Here is a 23980-nt window from a genome sequence, read left to right on the forward strand (position 1 = left end):
ACAGATGCTAACCCAGGTATTATACCATGTGCGACACTGACAACAGGTCGTTCCCATTATCTGCTCTTCCCCTCTGCCCACAGCCCCGCACCCCCTTCCCACAAAACCTCCTAGGGAGAACGCAAGCAAGAGGATGAGAGGCACCACACTGTGAATGGCAAACAGAACCATATCAGCTGTTGATGGACCCACATCAATCTCTGATTTTGTTATTTGAGAAAAAATACCTCCCCGACATTTGTTTAAAAAACTGTAGTGAAGTTTTCTGTTATTTGCAGCTAAACACATCCTTAACTGCTGCCTTACTCATACCATAAACCAACAGAAAATTCTATGAATATCAGAAAAAAATATATTTTAAGGCAGAAACATTACCAGGGGTAAAAAGTTATTACATAATAGTAAAAAGGGAACAATTCACAAGGAAGCTATAATAATTGTGAACTCAGTGTTAGGCAAAAGATCACGGGATGACAAGAAGAAATAAACAAATCCACAATAATACTAATTGACAGGTGAAGCAGAAAACATTTAGTAAGAATACAGACAAGTGAATAATCGATTACAGGTGACCTAATGAACATATACAAAACCCTGTACAAAATTAAAGAGAAAACCTTTTCAAGAACACATGGAACAAGAACACATTGGCTGTGCACTAGGCCACAGAACAGATTTCAACAGACATCAAGAATCTATCATACAATGTTCTTTGACAATACGTTATTAAAGATTAGTGTTGCTATACACCAGTAAACCAATTTAAAATTTTAATTTTAGGGCTTCCCTGGTGGCGCGGTGGTTGAGAGTCCGCCTGCCAATGCAGGGGACACGGGTTCGTGCCCCGGTCCGGGAAGATCCCACATGTCGTGGAGCGGCTGGGCCGCTGAGCCTGCGCGTCCAGAGCCTGTGCTCCGCAACGGGAGAGGCCACAACAGTGAGAGGCCCGCATACCGCAAAAAAAGAAAATTTTAATTTGAAAAATGACGCCATTTTTAATAGTTACAAAAACGAAACAGATCTAAAGAAGAAAAGATATCCCAAGAGCTTTATAAAGAAAATGAAAATTAAAAACCTGTTTTAAAGGGAGTAAGAGAAGACCTAAATGAAAGGAACAATATACCAGTTTCATGGATGGTAAGACTCAATGTATGAAGATGGCAATTCTCAAATTAATCTATAAGTGCACTGAAATCCCAATAAAAATCCTGAAAGGGTTTTTTTTTATGGAACTTGAGAAGCTGATCCTAAAATTAGTATGGAAAAATAAAAGGCCAAGGATAGTTAAGCAATTCTGAAGAACAAAAGAGGAGGAACTTCCCCACTAGCTATCAATACTTGTGCATAAAACTACAGAAATCCAACTGGTGTTTTACTGGCAAAAATAAAAAAAAACAGAAAAAGTATAACAGACAAGTGAGCCTAAGATCTCTCTCTCTCACACATACACACACGTTTGTATAAATCATAAAAGTGTCATTACAGATAAAGAAAAGATGGATCATTTAACAAATGGTACTAGGGCAATTGATTATTTATGTGGAAAAAATAAAATTGTATTTTTACCTTATACCATACATAAAAATAAATTGTATATAGTTCAAAGATTTAAAAATGAAAATACTGTAAAACTTTTTAGAAGAAATTAAAGGAGACATTCATGTCAAGATAGGGAGATTCTTCTTAAAGAAGACACAATCACATACTATCAAGGAAAAGAATGATACATTTGAGCACATAAAACTTCTTTATGAAAAAGACTCCATAAAAATGCCATAGCCTGGAAGAAGGTATTTTCAATACATAGGACTGATAAAGACTAGTACTCGTAATACATAAAGTACTCCTATACATTGAGAAGGGTAACCATTTTTTTTTTTAAGGCAATAGATATGAACAGTGAATCCTCAAGAGAGGAAACCCAAATGACCAACAAACATGAAAAGATGCTCAACAGTGAAGAAATGCAAATTAAGCTAAAGTGAGACACCACTTCACACCCATCGTACTGGAAAAAATAAAAGTCTGCAAACACCAGATGTTGCCAAGGATGTGTGAAAGTAGGAACTCATACATTACAGGTGGGAGTATAAATGGTATGACTATTTAGGAGAGCAATTTGGCAATACTTTATAAAGGTGAAGGCGTGTTTTCTCTCAAACATAGTAATTCCACACCCAGGTAGAGTAAAACCCCATAGTAACTTGAAATCAGATTTAAAGCAATCAGCAGTTGGCCCAGCCTCAGATCTCACATGGGGGCAGGCTAATGTCTTCTCTATGGGTGGGACAGAAAGAAGCAGGCAAGTGGGGATGTGTAGGGTTGGTCCCTGCATGTCCAATACTTCCCCAGCCAATCCTCTCCTGATCAGGCCAAACAAATGAATGCCAGCTAGGAAATCCCTGGAATGGCTGCTGCTGGCATGGAAGTCCCTGATAGCTGCCAAGGCCCAGAATCATCCCTAGTAACAGTGAAAGCCTGAGCAGAAAACTACCAGGTAGCTCCAAACTGCAGGTGGGACTTACAGACTGGGAGAGGCTGGGGGAGACTGAACTTGACCTAACCTTATGAGGCGTGTTGAAGGATGTGACTAATCATATGTGCTGGTTACTATATAAGGGGCAAGGGTAGGAGGCTCTGATAAAGAATTATAAAAAGAGTAAGCCTGATAAAAAAAAATATGAAAAACAGGATGTCAGAGTGAGCACAATGTAGCTATTGGTGCAAATTAACTGTCTGTTGAGTGTTTACTAAAAGAGTAGGATGATGTTTACAAACTGTAGCTCTAATTCCATAAATAGAGAAGAAAATTCATTATAGTTCTGTAGCCATCTTACAGGCTGTATCTGCGTGCATTTAGGGTTTTTTTCTTCAGTAGTAAAAACAGCTAGTTCTATATTTATGAATTGGCATGTTCCTGTGGGCCTCAATTTCTTTCGTATTTCAACAATTTGGCAATAAGGATGGTATACCTCAAGTGAGTCCTGCTGGTGAATTTGTTACAGGGTTTGTAGCCACCATTGATTAGGTTGGAGACCCTGGATGTTTGCTAAAAAGTGTTCCTTTGACTACTTTGGCTCAGTGGGTTTGGTTTCCCAGGGAAAATGCCAAACTCTCACTGCTAATTCTGAGTTCCTGCTGAGCAAAATGGGTAATAGAGGCTTGAAGGTTGTGTGTGATTCAACACTGGCTTTAATGTAGAAAATATAAGGAGCCTGCCAGAAGGTCTCTTTCTTAAAGGGCTTACGTTACTCTGTCATGTTTTGAATAGGCATGTTTATAAAATTCCTGCTTTGCAATGGCCAGAGGAAGGCTCATTTAAAGTAGACAAATTGGTATATTTACACAGATTTTTAGAAAAACCCTACTTAAAATAAAAGGGTTATTGGTATCTCTGGATCTCAGGAAATAAATGAAAGAATGAACTAGACAGCCAGTAAGAATGAATTAAAAAAACTGAAGGAAGAGATTAAGAAACTGAAAGCACCTTTTTGTTTCTCCAGGTTCTCAACACTTCTCTGCTACTGCTCCTTCTACCCCCCTTCACCTTCTTTGCCTTATCTGGGACCGAGAAAGAGGAGATGATGCCTTCTTGGACAGATGGTTCCCAGGGACTTCAGGATCCCGGGATAACTTCCCTTTGGAAGAGGGAGAATTGCCAGCCTTATTTTGAATGTTCTGGTATGGACTCCACCTCCAAGACTCCCCCTACACTCAACATGCAAAACATAGCTAGGGAAGCAGAAATGATTAAGAGGAAGGAGCAAGGAGTCTGAAAATCTGGATAAGAAACTGTCTTAGAATTAAGGCATCAGGTTGGCAAATGGTTTCCCTGATAACTTGGAGGGAAGGGGAAACAAAAGGAGTCAGGCTTTTAAATTGCAAAATGAGCCTGAAAATACAGTGCCATACAAAACAACTTAGTTTTCATCTCAGTGTAGAGAAAATCAGCCTTCTCCCTTTGGAGCTACAGGGATTCAAATACCCTTCAGAAGTTATCCAGTACTGCTGGGTGGATCAGATGTGGTAAGGGTACCACATCCCTTTCCCCTAGGTGATATCCATCTTAAGAGTTATTTTCCAGTGCCCTGGAAAGATCTGCAAAAATGTGCCAAGGTTTTCTACAGCATGTTTTCAGTTTGCAGCCCTGTGTGTGAGGATGGACACTGACTGTAACTTGGAATGTTGCCTTAGGTGAGTCTGCTTGACTAAGGGAACAGATGTGATGGGGCAAACGGAGTGTCATAGCTTCAGGCACCTTCCGCAACAACTCTGGCTGCTCCTCAAACCTAGGACACCCATTGCGAGGCACTGCTGATGGCAGACTTTGCAGTCTTTCTGCAAAAGGTGGCCTGAGAGAAGCTGCAGTGCTGCTCCTGCATGAGTCCCCCAGTGATTTCCATCAGTGGTTCACCAAGGCATTTTCTAAATGAATGGGGATGGATACAGGGGTGGATCAGAATAGACTCTTAATCCTCTCCACTTCTGTGGTAGCCTTGTTGCAAGCACAAGTAAGAGAAAAGTTATCTGTATGTCAAAAAATAGACAGTTTCTCAGGTATTGGCAACAGTAATCCAGTTTGGGGGAAAGAAATGGAGAAAGGTAAAGCCAAAAAGAAACTCAAGATTGCAGTGTTACCTGCTTACTTATTCACACAGGGAGCAAATACTTTCTGGGGCTACCAACAAATAAGATAGGACTTGCCGATGAAAAGTCAGTATGTTACTATTGTAAGAAGATAGCTAGAGACTGAGGAAGATACAAGGGACGCTACCTATAAAACTTTACCAGCTCCATCAGGAGACACCCCCTCTCCGCTTGAAATCAGACAGGAAACAATTAGCAAATGGTGCAAACTAATGAGCAAAACTGACTTAATAGAGGAGCTTCAGAGCTGGGAATGGAAAAGCCTTATGTTTCCTTTTCCTGCCTTAATATTTTCTTGTCCTTTCTTGTAGATACTGGAACCATGCATGTATTCTGCAATTTCTACTGATCTCTCTTGTTTCACCTACATCCAGAAAAACATATAAGTTGTGGGTATCTCTGGACAACCTTCTACCTGTTCTTTCTCCTCTGAGATTCCTGAGCAAATAGGTCCTCTCTTGGAGGAACATGCCTCTCTTGTCCCTTAATGCTGCTCATCTGTTGGGAAGAGATCTCCTGTATAAACTAAAGGCTACCATATTCTGGACTCCAGGTAGAGGATTTTTGAAGCTCCTGGGAGACAAGCCACCTGAGTTAGTGAATATGTGCTTATCTATACTGAGAGTAAATATGTGCTAGAGGTCTGCCATGCTATGGGCCAAATTTTGAATGAGAGGTTTTCTAATATCCCACAACTAATATGCCACATGCAAAACTAATTGCTGATTTATTAGTCATTGCAACTTCCCAAACAGATTTCTGTAATTCATTGCAGAGCTTATTCCAGACAATAAGATGAAATTAATTTGCAAGCTGTGAAAAGGGCTACTAAGGTCTGGACTGGGGTAACTGAAGCCCCATTTCTTTTATGCAGGGACTCCCACTCGGAGTTTCAGACATATGCACCTTCTAGTGAACTAGAAATTGGAAACTAAGGGGAGCTAAAATGAACACAAATTATCTTGACAAACATATTCTTCATAAGATTTTCACTATCATAACTTTATTATTCTGTAAATTCACTTTGTCTTGTATCTAATGGGATTATCTTTAATCTCTTCATATATACTACTGCAACAAATTTGAAAACCCCTCAGTTCTACTTTTCTGTCTTCAACAGAAGGGCAATTCCATAAGCACTCAAACTAATATGATATTTGCTAAATCTTATAAAAACATCATATATACTTCCCACTAGAGAACTGAAGTACACTTGCTTATTATGTGCCATTAAATTAGTCACCTGTGATGGTTAACGGATTTACAAAGGTGTATTTTGTAATGCAGAGAAAAATTCAGGGAACCACACACTTTAATGTAGTTTGCCTCAATACAGGACCTAGAAGAGAGGGATAATGGGCAAACCATTCCATTTGCTGTGTCTAGGAAACATAATTTCATGTATTATATACTTTGTTAAGTTATATACACACATATCATTAACTAGGTTAACCACAGGATAGAAAGGGTTATTTTAGAATTATAACTGTTATATTCCTGTGGTAGACAGGAGCAAATTGAAAAACATGGAGAAATCTAACAAGGGAATGAAGGCATCTATTAAAGGGGACTACTTCTTTTTAATTCTTTTCATGGCATTGAAAAAAAAAAAAGAGAAATGAGTCTTTTGTCAATTATCTTTTATTTCCTCAAATTTGATTTTGCTCAACTTTGAGTATTTGCTTTGAATTAACATATTACTTATAATGCTTGCAAAGAACCTTGGAAATCATAAATGATTTTTATTTTCTTATATTTATGTAATAAGTCTATCCCTTATATGATCAAAGGAAAGCCATTCTTAAAAAGTTTTTCCATAGCTCATCTAAAATCTAATTGTAACAATCATACCTAGAATGGCATGTTTAGTACTACTAATAGTTAATTAGCACTACTAATTATTATGACAGTATTAGTACTATTAATACTACTACTAGCATTACTACTAAACAGAGATGGCTTTTCATGAGTAGGCCAGCACAGTGAAAATAACAGTGTCTGGAATTAGACATGAGTTTAAGTATTTTCTTTAGTACATTTCTGTGTGACCTTGGCAAGTTACTTATTTTCAACCTCAATCTTCTCATATTTAAAATGGAGAGAATCCCACCTACATTACAGGGTTGTGAGAACTGAACAAGGTAACATCCACTGAGCAGAGTGCCTGGCACATAGAAGACTTAAACAAATATTAGTGCCTTCACTTTCTCATGTCCCTTTGGTCCTAATTTTTAGAAAATGGAAAAGAGCTTGCTTTGGAATGAAAATGAAACCAGTAAATCTTTAATAGCTTTAATCTCACTACTGATGGTAAACTGTGATTTTTTTAGATCAATGTGTTTGATATGTGGAGATCACTAAACAGTTTTAGTTTTTTTTAAAAAAACAGAAAGAGATCAAGGTATCAGGGGACTCAAAAAAACAATCCATTGCTTTTTTATAACCTTTGATATATCATCTTTTATTTAAATCAAAAACTTGACCTACAAGTTTGCTACACCCTTCACTGGAAGATTCAAGTATGATTATAAAACTTCTGTGACTTTAATGGGTCATTATATCAAACTGCATATAATGATAAGGATACAAGTTTGTCAGTGAAGTGCCTAGAGTGAACAGTATGAGTAAAATGTATACTTTCTTAAATTTTTTTTTTTTGGTACGCGGGCCTCTCACTGTTGCAGCCTCTCCCGTTGCGAAGCACAGGCTCCGGACGCGCAGGCTCAGCGGCCATCGCTCACGGGCCCAGCCGCTCCGCGGCATGTGGGATCCTCCCGGACTGGGGCATGAACCCGCGTCTCCTGCAACGGCAGGCGGACTCTCAACCACTGCGCCACCAGGGAAGTCCAAATGTATAATTTTAAACTAGAAAACCGTATTTGAATCTTTAGTACCAAAGTCCTTTAAGCTTTGATATAGTTAGCTTATATAATTATATTATATTAATATAATAATAATAATAGATATTTATCGAACACTAAATTATTAATACACCTAGGTGCTCTTCAAATACTTGATGACTTAGTTTTTCAATTTTTAGGCCTGACTGTACATAACCCATGTCGTATACATGAAAATAGATTTTAATTTTAAAGAACTCTTTCCAATACTAATGCATTAGCAACGTTTAATGATTGTTAAGAAGAAACTCTCCTACATCTATCCCATTTCCCTTAAGCAAGGAAACAGGAGTACAGCTGGATATCATCTTCAATATGGAAATAAGAGAATATTTTCCTTCCTATTATTGTAGTCTAATTAAATTTCATATCGTATTTAAGAATCTATAATTCCATGTGCTGACTCATGGGCATCTAGAACTTTTTCTTTCATATTGAAGGCTCATAATGAGTGATTTATGTCTATTTTGTCACTCTTATAGCTACTGAACTTTTAATCTCTGATCTCTTTCCCACTACACCAAGATCACTTTGAACCTAAACCTAGTGGTTAGGATGCAATATACCCAGAAAACTAAATCCCTTGTTACAGATAAACTCCCTTCTTACAGATAATTTAATCAGGTCTATCAAGTTGTGTTCCAAACAGAAATCCCAGAGGCCCTTCTAGGGAACAATGAAGGGAATTTTTAACTGGGAAACACAGCCTCCACTTATACCCTCCAATTCAAACGATACTATGTTTTTGTTTGTTTTAAATACTGGGCTTCCTTTTAAGATTTGCAGGATTGTACTGCTTCAAAGGAAAATAAAAGTCTGAAAATTACTGATTTAGGACAATGAAAATTTCAACGCCAAAATTACAGTCGAAGTCTTAACATGAAAGTTCATTATTACCCTCCAGTTGGTACAGACACAAGAGCAGTGTGGCCAAGAGAATTTTGAGAATGGGAAAGGATAAGGAAAAAGGAAAGTAGAAAGATGTCCTCACCTTATAAGGTCCATAATTTGAAGCCAAAATCAATAATAGGAAGCACATCTAGCTAATCTAGATCCAAGTGGGTCATTAGTCTAAAGATGCTGAACAGAACATACCTGTTAAGTAGATGTAATAATGTCTTCAATATTAAGACAGGTAGGAAACGTAAAACTCGAATCACTTTTTTCCTATTATAACTGGGTGACTTTTCCCATTTCTTACAATCACTAGTTAGGTGATTTATAATTAACTTTATTCATTATGTAATAGGATTATTAATGTTGCTATTTCCTAGGTTAGGGTTTAAATAAGCATATTTGAGATAACAGGAAAGTTTATTGGCCATTGGTCTACGAAAATTCATTAATGATGACAGGTAGAAGTATATACTTAGGGTTATAAAGAGATGCAGCGGAACAGAACTAACATCTGCCTTTGTCAGACTCCACACTGATATAATCAAACAACAGAAAAAACTAGTTCTGATTCTCTGATTCCTTTCATATTACCTAAGGATTTTCTTTAAAACAATGAGAAATGGGACACTGCCAACTAACCTGTAAGTAGTACCTATGACACTGACACTCATCTAGAGGGAAATCAGGCTGTCTTTTAATTGATGTTAAGCCCCCACTAAGTTGGAACTTAAAAAACATTTCACTGAGAGGTTACCCAATAGAAGTATAATGTGAACCACAAATATAATTTAAAATGACCTAGAATAGCACATCTTAAAAATTAAAAAGTAGGTGAAATTAATTTTAGTAATATATTTCATTTAACTCAATGTATCAAAACTGATCATTTTTACACATATTCAGCATAAAAGTTGTTTTATTTCATATATTTTTGTACTAAGTTTTCAAAATCTTGTATGTATTTTACATTTACAGAATATCTTAATTTGGATTAGACACATTTGAAAATCTCAACAGCCATATGTGGCCAGTGGTCACCGTACTGGACCATGCAGATCTACTGCACATAATTTTGATACATTTTTGTTGAGAGCCAAAACCAAATTTGAATGAACCCTGGCAAGCTGTAGTCTCACACCTGTAATCTAAACCAAAAACTTGGACTAGGTGTCCTGGAGGATTTTATTAACTGTGAGACAGGGCTGTACTAAAATGGTAAACAGGCAACAGAACAGCAAACCCATCAAACAATTGAAGGCAAGTTTTGGAGCCCAGGCAAGATGGTCTTCAATATTCTAATTCACACTGAAAACAGTTCTCAAGTCCATACAACTTCACAAACCAGATTAGATACATAAAAGCCTTTGTACCTTCAAAAAGATTAATCTAGATAAATAAATCCTATTTATACAGACTGCTAATTTCTGCTAATATTTTATAAATATATAGGCTTAGCCCACAATTCTTGATATAAAGAAAAGTTGTTACAACTTGGGCATTTTTCTGTTCATATTCTGACTCTATAATCTGACTATATATGATTTCTGTTCAAACTTTAAGAAAATGACTTCAGTGATTTACCTGGAGTGCTTTTCTACACCCCAGTTAAGATTCAGATTTATACAACACCAGCTGGTTTCTAACATGAGTCTTTTTGAGGGGTAGGGGTCGAGCAGATGGTTGTTTTATTTATGTACTCTCTGCCATTAGACTGGTATACAAAGGCAATATTCTTCTTTTTCCAGGAGTTGTCCACAATTTAACTTTTGCATATATTTTCAAATATAAGTAGGTCTCCTTGTCTGCAGTCTTAGTGCTCAAATCCTTCTCTAAATTTCTCTACAGAGTGAACTTTCTTAAAGGTAAATGTGATATGCCACTCTTCCCTTGCTTAAATTCTTTTCGTGGTCCCCCATCGTTAACACAGAGGCAATACAAGCATGGATCCTATTGGTCAAAAGTGGTCCACCTGAGATTTTTAGCAAACAAAATATCTATCCTAATACTCTGCTCAAACATGCAGCAATAAAGCCTACCCACCAGTTAGGAGATTTTATCTAAAACCAAAAGCCTGGATTCACTGACCAAGAGAGGACTTGCAATGACAGGGGAGTCAGGGTGAGGAGGATCTCAATAGTTTGTTCATATCAAAAAGAGAAGGCTGGTGTGCCTAGCTTCCATCCCATGAAACTGGAGAATTTGTGCTACACATAGTTTAGAGGTAGTGATGAGGCTCTGGGTTTTCTCTTGTTCACCACTCTTATTTCACATATTTGGTAGAAGCTGAAGTAGAAATATGGAGATATAATTTTATGAAGTCAGGTGACTATGTTATGGAAGCATACTGAAGAAATCAAGGACGTTTAGGAAACCAAGAGCAACAACATCCAACTTACACTCCCATCCCTGATGGCTCACAAGATGGTACTTTGTTAATGGCAGAACAAGTCATCTGAAACTAAAACCATGGGTAAATTAAAACACTGGACTTTCTTAAGGAAAAATGAATTTAAACTATTGGATACATGTGGATAGAGAATAATTCTATACTCCATTGCTAAACTACCTCAGGTTTAACAGAATCAGATTCTGAAGAATTGTAAAGCTACTTGGAGGAAATAAAAATCACAATATCATGAGAATTTCATTTCAGAAATATGATAAGTATTACTTATGCTTTGTTTCTGTTTCTATATCTGGAGTATACATTTCACAGTATAATTATATTATGAAGTATCTGCCCTAGTATGGAAAGAAGCCTATTTGCTGAATGACCAATTTGCTAAATTACTGAGAGTTTTTTTTTGTTTTTGCTTTTTTAAGAATTAAAATTAACTGCAGCTTCTTGTCAGTACTTGTTAGTTAGCCCAGTTACACTAAATATAAATTTATTCTGTTTCATATTTCAAAAACCAAGTAGTTTTGTGCAAAAGTTTAGGGCTTTATCTAAACTTATTAGTTTGCTGTTTTCTATTTTTGAATACTTATGTCCTCTTTGCTCTTATACCTCACATTGAAATGCTATCACAAATTATGCTAGACTACAGTCTAGGTATTTGTCAATTTTGAATGAATTGCTTATTCAACAAACTTACCCAGAACTTCTATCAATGTGGCGCATTTTTAAGAGATATTAATAAGCTGAAAGTAGAAGCATGCTTCCTGCAAAGCAACACAGGATTCCTACAGTTTTGGGACCTATGCTGCATATTACGGTTATATGGCTTGTCCCTGGGCAATTTTGGCATCACCCAGATCTAAGAGCCCAAGTCTTCTTTATGAAACCATAGAAATCATTGAAAACAATCGATGATATAAACATAAAGAATTAAAATATACCTATAGATCATAGGATGGACTGCTAAACTGCTGTTTGTTAAATGTTGAATAAAAAAACTGAAAAGCTGGGACTTCTTGGTGGCGCAGTGGTTAAGAATCTGCCTGCCAATTCAGGGGACACAGGTTCGATCCCTGGTCTGGAAAGATCCCATGTGCCGCAGAGCAACTAAGCCCATGCGCCACAGCTACTGAGCCTGTGCTCTAGAGCCTGCGAGCCACAACTACGGAAGCCCGCACACCTAGAGTCCATGCCCTGCAACAAGGAAAGCCACAGTAATGAGAAGCCCGTGTACTGCAATGAAGAGCAGCCCCTGCTCACCGCAATGAGAAGCCCGTGTACTGCAACGAAGAGCAGCCCCCGCTCACCACAACTATCAGCAACGAAGACCCAACGCAGCCAAAAATAAAAATAAATTTATTTTAAAAAATCTGAAGAACTAAGTTTTCATTACATTAGTTATTATGTTCTGGATTAAAATACAGAATCTAGCTCTTTAATGTAATAATAACTGTAATTTACTGAGCACCTACTACATGCCAGGCACTTGGTATTAATTATCTTTAATTCTAATAACAAGCCTGCAAGGTGAGTTCCTCTTTTTACAATCCTGAAAACTGAGATTGGAGAGTTTAAACAAGTTACTCAGAATCACAAAGGTTGTGTGTAGAGAATTAATTGTTTTTTAAAGTCCATTTTGGTAATTTTACTAAAATGCCTTTCTTTCCTACTTTTAATTTACGTCTAAAGAATCATTTATATCAGTTCCACTGCTAGCATTTAAATGAAACTAAAATATATTCTGCTTATATGTGGAATATATCTGCCTGAGAAATCAGAAAGGAAATAAAATAGTACTCTATTCTTAACTCATCCTCGCATTTACCTATTATAATTTATTATGATGTATATAAATTTATTATATAATAGGTTTGCTAAAGTAACATGAGTACGACATTAACTTAAAAGTAAAAGCATGGGGCTTCCCTGGTGGTGCAGTGGTTGAGAGTCCGCCTGCCGATGTAGGGGATACGGGTTCGTGCCCCGGTACGGGAGGATCCCACATGGCGCGGAGCAGCTAGGCCCGTGAGCCATGGCCGCTGAGCCTGCGCCTCCGGAGCCTGTGCTCCGCAACGGGAGAGGCCACAACAGTGAGAGGCCCGCGTACCGCAAAAAAAAAAAAAAAAAAAAAGTAAAAGCATGTTTGCTATATTTTATGCAACAGGAAGTGGGTAAAATCTCTCTGCATTTTGTTAAATTAAGATTTTGAATCTGAAGTAGATATGCATTTCTAACTGACTTTTATTACTTTACGTAGATCTCGTAAGTGGCAGAATGTAAAAGTTTACTATGCATTTCCATGAGTTCTGGCACTTTCAAAGTTATGGACGTGGTACGACATTTCATTGTGACTGATAGTATAACGCTGCTATAATAAAATTTCCTGTCAACTCGTTCTCTCCTGCAATGCCTGAAGCATCTCAGGTTACATGTCAGATTAAAACATACGATGTGCATTGTCCCGTCTTTATAGCAAAAGAAACAGAATGGGGCCAAAATAGCGTGGGGGTGGAAGTGTTTTCTAATTACATATAGTTGATTGTTTGAAATGCCTTAATTATGCCATTTATTTTTGTATCTCATCATGTGGGATAAGTAAAGTTTAGAGTTTTATGCAAATTTTCAGTTATCCAAGTACTTTTCAATTGCCACTGGGAACTAGGTTTCAGTCATGTGAGTTGCTCCAACTGTGACATCATTTATCTAAATGATATCCATTAAAAAAATTCACTTCTATGGGCTCTAAGCTTTATAAGTCTGATGCTGTTTTTCCCCTCCAAGGTGTTCTTCTGACTACCCCAAAGTGTATTTACCTCCAATGCCAAATTCTCTATTTGTATTTTGATTGTCTCCTCCTTCAGAGAACTTTGCTTCAAAAATTAAACTCTCATATTATTGCTGTTGTGGAGACTTTTTCCCCATCCCCTCAGCTTATATAGTTCTGTTCTATATAAAACTAAAAATCCTTTCTCAACTCACTCCTCTTTCTTCCCTTCCTCTGTCAACTTTTGAGAATAACAGTCTAGCTCTATTCCTTCATTTCTTGACATCTTGTAACTGGGTTTCTATCTTTAACACCATATGGCATTCTTGAAGACAATGATTTCCTGGCTGTCATGTCCCTGTATCTTTTTTTCAGTTCTACCCACAGGATACTCTCTCCTTAAAGCCTCCGCTTCCTTGAGTTGATGGCATTTGTATGTCTCTTGGTTTTACTAGCACTAAACTTTTTTCTAAGACTGGTATTTTTCACACTACTCTTTCCCTGGATCATCAGTTTCTTCTACCTCCCGACCTATTGATATCCACACCTTCCATGTTGAATTGTTCTTAACACTGGCTATGCATCAGAAATACCTTGGCACTTTAAAAATACTATACAGTTATTTTGGCTCTACTATACCCCACTGAATCAGATTCTCCAAGAGTTGAGCCCTTTAAGAACCTCTCTGGTGCTTTTGGTATATGGCTATGGTTGTAGGTGTTTCTCCAGGACCTATTACCTTCCTTCATTACTCTCTCGCTTGGCGATTCCATGGTGTTTTGGCTTTACTCATTATCACTCTGCTAAGGTAACTGTTCACTAGTTCTGGATTATTGCAAGAAAAAAAAAATCATTTCATGGCTAAATTTGGGAAAGATTAGACAACAGAGAGGTTATTTTACTGAAGGACTTCTCAAGGTTGTATGTACACTTCATACCTCTATGACACTTAAGGCCATTTTTACTCCCTTAGAAAGGGTTGTTTGCATTCAAATTTATCTCCTATCTCCTGTAGTCCACTTTAAATATCATGGCCAGATTATCAGTTTAAGGCACAGCTCTACTCTTGACATTACCCTCCTCAAAAATCTTCAATTACCTTTGGATTGGAGCCAAGTTTAAATTCTCTAGCTTGGCATTGAAGGCCCTGGAAGATCTGGCTTGAACATTTTCAGTTTGTTTTTAACCTTTCATTATGAGGAAAAGTGTATAGACTTTGAAGTCAGACATATTTGGGTTTGAATTATGTTTTACTTTGGACAAGTAATTTAAATACTGCAAATCTCATTTGCTTATAAATGAAAGAAAGATAACCTTTCCATCAGGTGGAAGCAGTATTATTTTGAGGATTACAAGTTGGTCCTTCTCATACTCTATGCAGAAATGCTGCTATCACCTAAAAAACAGTGGTTCTTAGATTTTAGTAGGCATCATTATTAGTGGGGGTATTTGTTACAAAAGGAGATGGCTGGGCTACACCTTGATCTAGACTTGGTAGGTCTGTGTGTGGACCTGGTAGGTTTCTAGAACTATACTGTCTAATATGTAGCCACAAGCTACATGTGGCTATTAAGCACTTGTAGTATGGCTAGTCTGAATAGCGATGTGCTATAAGTGTAAGATATCTGATTTTAAGACTTAATATGAAAGAAATAATGCAAAAATATCTCATTAACAATTTTCTTATTGAACACACATCGAAATAATATTTTGGCTATATTAACCTAAATAAAATATATTATTCATATTAATTTTACTTGTTTCTTTTAATTTTTTAATGTAGGTACCAGAAAATTTTAAATGACATATGTGCCTCACATCACGTTTCCATTGAACAGCACTGCTCTAGAATGTACACTAGTTAGAACAAGTTCCCCAGATGATTCTTTGATAGCTATCCTCAGGTCACCTTGAGAAACAATATATGAAATGTTAAGCTTTCTCAAAGAAGAACTGATGCCTTTCCATATCTTTATATCCCCACAGTATTCTGAACACTGTGGGCAGTTAACTATATACTAATTGAATTTAGATGCACTTTACGTTTTTAGCCATCAAAATCCATAAAAAAATTTCTCTGGAAGCTTTGCTTTTTTTTTTCCCCCCAGTTCCTAAAAAATTATTTTGAATTACATTTCTTAAATGGAACAAAAAAACTCCTGAAATTATGGCTTTGATTTGTTCCTGAAACCAATAAAAATAATTTTCTCAAAGAACTGGGATTTTATCTTATGGTTATTTGACTTTGTATAGAAAAAAGGCCATTTATCTCTCTAGGTTCCAAAATTATTCAATATGATCATACTCAAGTTCTTCAATTAAAACTAATGTTTAACACTATACTGGGAATATATGCTAATTTTTATACCATAGTAATTTACCAGATGAGGAGGAAAAAAAGACATAACTAGGGAAAAGGAGGTCTTTTATTTAGGGACAAATGAGGTAAGAGTGGTTGACCGCTCTGGAAGTAGAGAGAGAACTAAGAGAGACACAATTAGAAATATGGAAGCTAATGTTGGGATGCAGAACAACCTTGACGTTAATGACTGTTAGAAAAGAAACAGTCACAAAATTAGAAATACGTTTTAAAGATTGTTTGGTAATAATGAGTGAAGATTTCCCCACTTACCTCATCGCCACATTGCTGCCATCGATAACTATTGGTCTCAGATTTTCCCCATCATCTGTTACAATCTCTTGCATCGGAGATTCAGATCGCTGAGATTCCAGGGAAGACGTTTCCCTCATTATACTGTTAATTGTACTAACCGTTTGTTCAGCCTCACTTTTATTTCCAAGTTTGACAAGTTCTCCCAAAATATCATTGATTAAAGCATCGGTACCAAGTTTGTTTAGCACAAGCTGAACCTGTTCTTCAGAATAACCTAACTTCAGTGCAAACTCCAGTTTTGTTTGGTACTCTCGCACCACATCAGGGGGTTTCCTCACTTCCTTGGTTGGCTGAGACTCTTCAGGTTTAAAGTCTTGCAAAATTTCACTGCGTTTGAGTATGTGAGGCTCTAAACACGGAGACCTACATAGTTGTCTGTGAGTCTTGGTTAATAAGCATGGCTCTACCGAAATGCTACTCAATTGTTCTGACTCATTATCAGAATTTGTGCTTTCTTCAGAGTCACCAGAGCTCGCATTCTCTTCAGACACCTCTTTTTCTTCCTTCCCGGAATTAACTTTATCCATTGTTGGTTTTTCTACCATTGACCAAGGTACAGATGTACTTAAATGTGGGTCAGTGCTCTCCACATAAAGGTGGCCTAGGTCATGCCCCAGATGATCCTTCAAGCCCATGAAGCTGTTATGTGTACTTGACTCCACTTTGCTGTTTTTTCTGTATTCTTGAATGCAAAGCACCCCGTATTCCTAGAGAAAAATGTAAAATATTTAGAATTTCATGTCTACTGAATGATATTTCAGTATCATTTCTATTTCAATAAAGAAGTTGGGAGAGAATTACCAAACTATTGAATATCAACTTTGTTTTGTCTACATCCTCTCATCCCTTATAACACCCTTCCAAGATAGTATCATGTCCTGTTTTTCAGATGACAAAGTTTGGAATTAGAAAAATTAAGTATTCCCTCCAAGGCAACAAAGAACATAAGTAGGGGAACTGGATTTTTTACCCAGTTTTGTCTGACTCCGAAACCCATGCTTTCCCCACTATATCATGCTGCTTCTCAATCCTGATGGAAGAGATTTTCCCACAGTTAGAAGGCCTATGTTTCTATAGTGACACACAGAATATCATTTAAAAAAACCCTGTTTTAGATGTGCTATGACAGGTTATGTACATTTTCTCTAAAATAATTCACAAAAATTTGCAAAAATTATTTTAAAGAGAAAGCCATGTGAAAAGGAAAACATTAACTTATTATAATTTAAAAGTTATTAATTTGGATCAAGCGTAACAACAATTTAAAGACTTTCAAAAACGATTTAGAGTACTACTGCGATGAAAGAGCACACATTCTACAACAGCCAACAAGGAATGAAATAATTACAAAGTGAATTATATTCCACTTAAGAGATGAATAGTTTTGCCCTAATAATCTTTATTTTGTAAATCCTGAACACAGTAACAGAATACAACACTGTGCTACCCTTATTAAGTGCCAGGGACTACAGTCTATTTCATTCCAGGGGAAACGGCTCTTATTCTATGCACATTTATAGAAAGCATAGGAATGGAATATTCGTATAATTATATTTGCTGCTAAATAAAATTAGCAGCAAATAATTAAGTACACTGAATAAATGTTATCTTAATTTCTTGAATTTTATGGCAGAAAATACTTCTGTATTATATTAGGTGATTAGCTAATTATTATCTGCATTTGGTTAAAAAGTCATCTTTTATTCTACTTTCCCCCTACAGAATGCTTTTACTGTTTAAAAGGCTTTGGCTGTTTTACTGTTTTCCTAAAAGTCTACTGGGAATAATTGTTATTTCTCTACCAGGAATAGGTTAGCAAAATAAAATTATTTTGTCTTGTGCTTCATTGTAAGGACTACATGCACATCAGTAGTTTACTTATTAAGGCAATTCCAGTGTTCTATGCATGGATAACATTGGTAAGCCAGTGGTAGCTGAATATGAGACTGCCATAGAACACCTATTTAAATAACCTAAAAAAGAAAATTGGAAAAACATTTTATTCTACAGTTCCTCAACATCTTATTTACACTAGAAAGGAGCTATTATATAAATGTTAAGAGAAAATGCTAAGTGATTTTCTAAGAAGTTGCACATTTGAATGCATTAGAGTGAACTTATTAGAGAGTGCAGCATTTCTATACAATGAAATAAATTGTATTAACTATGGTAAATAATAGAGAAGAGACCATGGAATCTTTAACTTGATAACAGTACACTTAAAATTCCTTCAGTGTAGAAATCCTACACACTTCTACAGGAGTTTGTTTCTTCAGTTTTATCCCTTGAGAAGACAGATAAATTTAACATCATTGTTCTACTAATATAGCATTCATTAGTTTTAAAGAAACATCACACTCTCCTGGCTCCTGACTGCACAACTGATAAAAAGAGATTTTCCTTGGGAGACCTCTATATCCATCTGCTCCATTATGAAGCTGTAACCATTTCAATTTTTTTCTATTAATATGGATATGCATGAGCCCAATTATTAGAATTAAAGGAAGCAGTTTTGAAAGCAAATCTTAATACTCAGTGATTTATTAACTACTGTAATATACTGACACCATAATGCAAGCAACAAATCACAACAGCATCCTAATAAAGGGATACAGTTAAAAAGAAAAATCTGCACTGTGGCCTTGGTAGAGCTCCCACCAAAAGTATCTTAAACAAGGAAAACCTATTGGAAGCTGGGCTGCCTGGCAACCAGAGCTGGTTGCTAAGCGGCACTCTTTTAACGTGCTATCATGAATGCTAGCACAGTAAAAGAATAATTTGGTATGAACAAAAGCCTATAAAAGAGACTGGGACTTAAGTGCGTCTGGTTTACCCTCTGAGAACAATGCAGCTGCCAAACCAATCTGGAAGCTCCGACATCATTGTTCTGTAAACCCCACAATCTGCTCTGACTGCAGGAAGTGTATTTAATGGGCAACATTTTTGATCTCCCCTGAAAAGTTTGGATTTTGCATAAGTGCTGTTGTGAGATAATTTTTCACTGGCCAAACCCCTGAATTGAACTAAGAAATATTATTTTAATATTGAGCTGTAGTGTTTTTCTTTTGGACTGTTTTAAACAAGATTAATACTTTTTGAAACATACAGCCGGTGGGGAACATTAGAATGAAATGTTATGTTTAAAGAATAGTGAATTCTTAATTTTCACATTTTTCAAAGAAGCAAAACCAGATATTATAAAGTTTTTAAACTGAAAATTATCCACCCTAAAAACGTATTGGGTTGGTCAAAAAGTTCGTTCAGTTAGTGAATACTCTGTTCAATAAAGTTCTTCATGAACATGAAAAATGTCTCCTATTTTTACCTAAAACTGAACAAACTTTTTGGCCAACCCAATATTTAAATCTTTCAGTATCACTTTCACTCTAATATTAAAAAAGTGATGGTGACACTATGTAAATCTGCTTTTCTATGTAATTTTATTATATGGCTATAATGATTAAATAGGGAGAAAAATGGGATTATCCATTGTTTGCTTTTTATAATATTAAACTAGATAAAACTCATTTGTATTCAAATGTATTTAGTGAATACCACACACCTTGAACTTGTGATAATTCATATAATTTATATATACTATTTAAATATAATGTTTCCAAGTGAGCTAATATTAGGTATAAGTGTAAGCTTGATTTACACTACTTCAAAAAATGTACACCTAATTTTGTTAGGCAAAAATAACTTTTCTTTTTTTTTTTTTTTTTTTCGCGTTACACGGGCCTCTCACTGTTGTGGCCTCTCCCGTTGTGGAGCACAGGCTCCGGACGCGCAGGCTCAGCAGCCATGGCTCACGGGCCCAGCCGCTCTGCAGCATGTGGGATCTTCCTGGACTGGGGCATGAACCCGTGTCCCCTGCATCGGCAGGCGGACTCTCAACCACTGCACCACCAGGGAAGCCCAAAATAACTTTTCTTTTAAAATATTTTGGTTGAACTTTTTTTTCATACTGACAGGCCTCTCTTCATTTTCCAGATTTCACTGGATAACTTTCTTTGAGGTAACCAATGTCATCTTGTACTAAACAAGCAGTTAAATAATTTTTAGTTCCTATAAACCAACAGACTATAAGGACAAATAAGTTCAATTACCAGGCCTATAAGCTGCATATATTTTCTCCACTACATAATATAAATTTGAAATAACTTACTTTTATTGACTCAAATGGTAAAGATTTGGTTTTTAAAACTTTAATCTCTAAAGTGCTTCCTTATTCACTTGTAATTAGTAAAAGATCACCCTTCACATATATACAATGGAATATTACTCAGCCATAAAAAGAAACGAAATTGAGTTATTTGTAGTGAGGTGGATGGACCTAGAGTCTGTCATACAGACTGAAATAAGTCAGAAAGAGAAAAACAAATACTGTATGCTAACACATATATATGGTATCTAAAAAAAAAAAAAAATTGGTCATGAAGAACCTAGGGGCAGGATGGGAATAAAGACGAAGACCTACTAGAGAATGGACTTGAGGACATGGGGAGGGGGAAGGGTAAGCTGTGACAAAGTGAGAGAGTGGCATGGACATATTTACACTACCAAATGTAAAACCAATAGCTAGTGGGAAGCAGCCGCATAGCACAGGGAGATCAGCTCGGTGCCTTGTGACCACCTAGAGGGGTGGGATAGGGAGGGTGGGAGGGAGGGAGACACAAGAGGGAAGAGATATGGGGATATATGTATATGTATAGCTGATTCACTTTGTTATAAAGCAGAAACTAACACACCATTGTAAAGCAATTATACTCAATAAAGATGTTAAAAAAAAAAAGATTGCCCTGAATTAATATGGCACTAAAAAAAAAGTCAATATTTTGAAATCATTCAACCAAAAAATTAAATTTAAAAGCTGACAAAAGTCTTAAGATATAAAAGCTGACAAAAATATCTTCATAGGCTGCAGTACTACTTAATGTAATGTGTAAAACTTAACAAGGAATTATTACATCTCAGAACAAAGAATGGTATGTGATCTTTATTTTTGTTCAGTGCCTTAAAAATGAACAATATAAAAAAATGATCAATATAACTTTGAAAATGATTAGCAAAGACTACAATAACAACACAAAATTTACTATTACATGCAAGGGAGAAAACACTTTTCTTCTTAAATTTTTAAATTAGACTTTTAAGTTTTGCCATTTACTGAAATACAAACGCATATAATCTTTAAATTAATCAACTATTAACAAGAGTAATTTTCCTCATTTCATGAAGCAGCCTAGACAAAGTTTCACACACAAAGTAGGTCAATGTTTATATTCCCATAGTTATCAAAAAACTCCAAGAATACGGCTTAACTTTTAGGTTATCAGAGACCTATTATAATTGGCCTTTACACTATATTCATGAACACAAAAGGTACTGAGCAAACATATATTGGTCTGAAAACAGATTTCTGTACTTACAGAGCTTTAGATTTCCTCCAAATATTGTAGAAACTAAAACAATTTTTCTTATTGAAGGTCTAATAAGTAAAAAATCAAATAATACTATATGTTGAAAAAGAACTAAAATGTCATGCTATAGATGACATTTATAGATGATAAAGTGTAACCAATTATTTTAATTGCCAAAAAGCTTTATACTAGCTGAAAGCAGATTTTATTATATAAAGGCTATTTACTAGAAATTTGTTGCATACACAAACATTCCCTCATTTAGTGAGATTTTCTGAAAGCTCTCATTAGATAACTTAGATAATCCTTCATCTCAAATCCAGTAAAATTTTTTTTTATATTCTAAAAAGCATCATATTATCAAGAATATTAGACCATAAACTTGTTAAATCAATGTTTGTTTGTAACATCAAGTTACAATGCCATAAAGTGGGTTCTGATTGTTATCCAAATGGTAATAGTATGAGAACAATGAAAATAAAATAATGAATATGTAATAAATACCTACTGCTGTAGTCTCTGTGTATTTAATTACCACTGTATTTTAGTGAGTGCTGTTGTCTGCATCCCTCTAGCTAACAAAAGAAGGATGTCCCTTTGAACAGATTGGTTAATGCTCTGGGGCAACAGATGTCTACTGGAACTGCAGGAGACCAGCAACTGGTGGCCTGCCCATCTTCTGAAAACTTTCAATAGACTTATGCATATGTTCACACAATAGGGCATGTGGTAGAAATGAAAACCTCTTTTTAACCCTTTATGCTTTCTTTTCCTCCCAACTGATAGATGAAAGTCTTTGTCTCCTCCCTTCCCCATTACAGATCTCTTGAAAGCAACAGTTCTCCAAGTGACATCTTCAATCTAATATCTGAAACTAATGCAAGCAAAAAATAAATAAATAAAAAATAAAGGTGGGAGAGAAGAAATTGTAAACTATACATGAGTATTGAAACTGCTGACAAAGCAGTTGAATACTTAATCATCATAATTAAAACAAGCTGAAACATCTAATAGCAATCCATCTCCCCAAGCTAGATTTTTAAAACAATGGAAAAATCTATTAAATCTTACTATCATTTTACAGCACCTAGGTCTGACAGTGACACCTTAAGAAACCTAAGAATGTGACAAGAAGATAAAATCTAAATTCATTGTTTATCAAAATATCAGAACACACTATAACTTATCTTTAAGTACAAATGATTACATGGCATGCCTAATGCCTTGTGAATGTTTATGAAACTGTAATTATTTATATAACTCCAGAATATAAAAATGTAAAAAATCTGCTTCACAGACATATTTTACAGAAAGAATTTAACTTTCTGGTATTTTGGCACTATGTAATAATTTGTAGGCTTTCATTTGAGGTGCATTCTATCCTTAACAGAGTTCAAATTAATATCCTGAATACTTAGCAAAGTTTAACTTCCAAGGCATTAAGTAGCACATATACTCACGTTCGCAGGAAAATACAAAGACATTGGTTTCTGTAGCAGCTTCAGCAGTAACTCCTTAACACAATTTTAGCTGCAGGCTTCCAGGCAAGCAAGAAGAACAATGAATGGGTGAACAGATGGAATGGCAATGTCTTTGCTTAACCTATTACCGAGTGGAATAACAACCAATCATAGGCCAGAAAGCTCACAATTAGTCGGCCAGGCAGATGCAAGCCAACCTCAGCACCCTGCGTCAGGTTCGCAGGTTTCTAAGATAAGCAAGTTGATGTCATTCTCGGGTCTGCCCCGGGCAGCATGTGTATTAACGAGGGGTGTGCGGCAACAATAGGCCATACAAAGCTGTAGTAGGCAGCTGCTCTTTGAGAGCAGAGCCATGAGGGAGCAGGCTGCCAACAAGAAAACACCTGGCTTGGGCAGACCAGCTTTTCCTCCTTGGTTTTAAACAAAACAAAGAAACCAATTATATTTTAAAGTAGTAAAAGTTGCATGTTTCCAAAAAGTCAAGGCTATCCTCTAGTCTATTAGCTTTTTGTTTCTGAGAAATAAAGAAAAGGAGGTGTGTCAAAGTAGCAATTAACTACTGCAGCAATCCCTTTTCTTTAATAAATGATTTACTGGTGAAATGAGACAGATTATAGCAAAGCTACTTCCCTGGAAATACTGGGAAATATAAAATATTTGTAAGTATTGGTTCATTTGTGGCAAGAGAATAAAACAAACAAAAAAAGAGATGATGAATATAAGATTGCAAAAGAAAAAGGTTTAAAAGCGTACAAACAGAACTGATTTTTTTAAAGTTCATAAGATAAAACAAGTT

At 36.0% G+C, this 23980-nt stretch overlaps 1 protein-coding gene across 3 annotated transcripts in view; it reads right to left on the minus strand.

Moving 5' to 3' along the window:
• Window positions 1-23980, minus strand: part of ZC3H12C (zinc finger CCCH-type containing 12C) — a 69810-nt gene that overhangs the window by 19108 nt on the left and 26722 nt on the right. For all 3 annotated transcript variants that reach the window (XM_082845163.1, XM_082845162.1, XM_082845164.1), the window contains exon 2: window positions 16239-16987. In XM_082845163.1, coding sequence (XP_082701289.1) covers window positions 16239-16987 — 749 coding nt within the window. The remainder of the gene's footprint in view (window positions 1-16238; window positions 16988-23980) is intronic.

Source organism: Leucopleurus acutus (genome assembly GCF_964270905.1).
Source record: "Leucopleurus acutus genome assembly, chromosome: 8".
NCBI classification, from domain to species: Eukaryota; Metazoa; Chordata; class Mammalia; order Artiodactyla; family Delphinidae; genus Leucopleurus; species Leucopleurus acutus.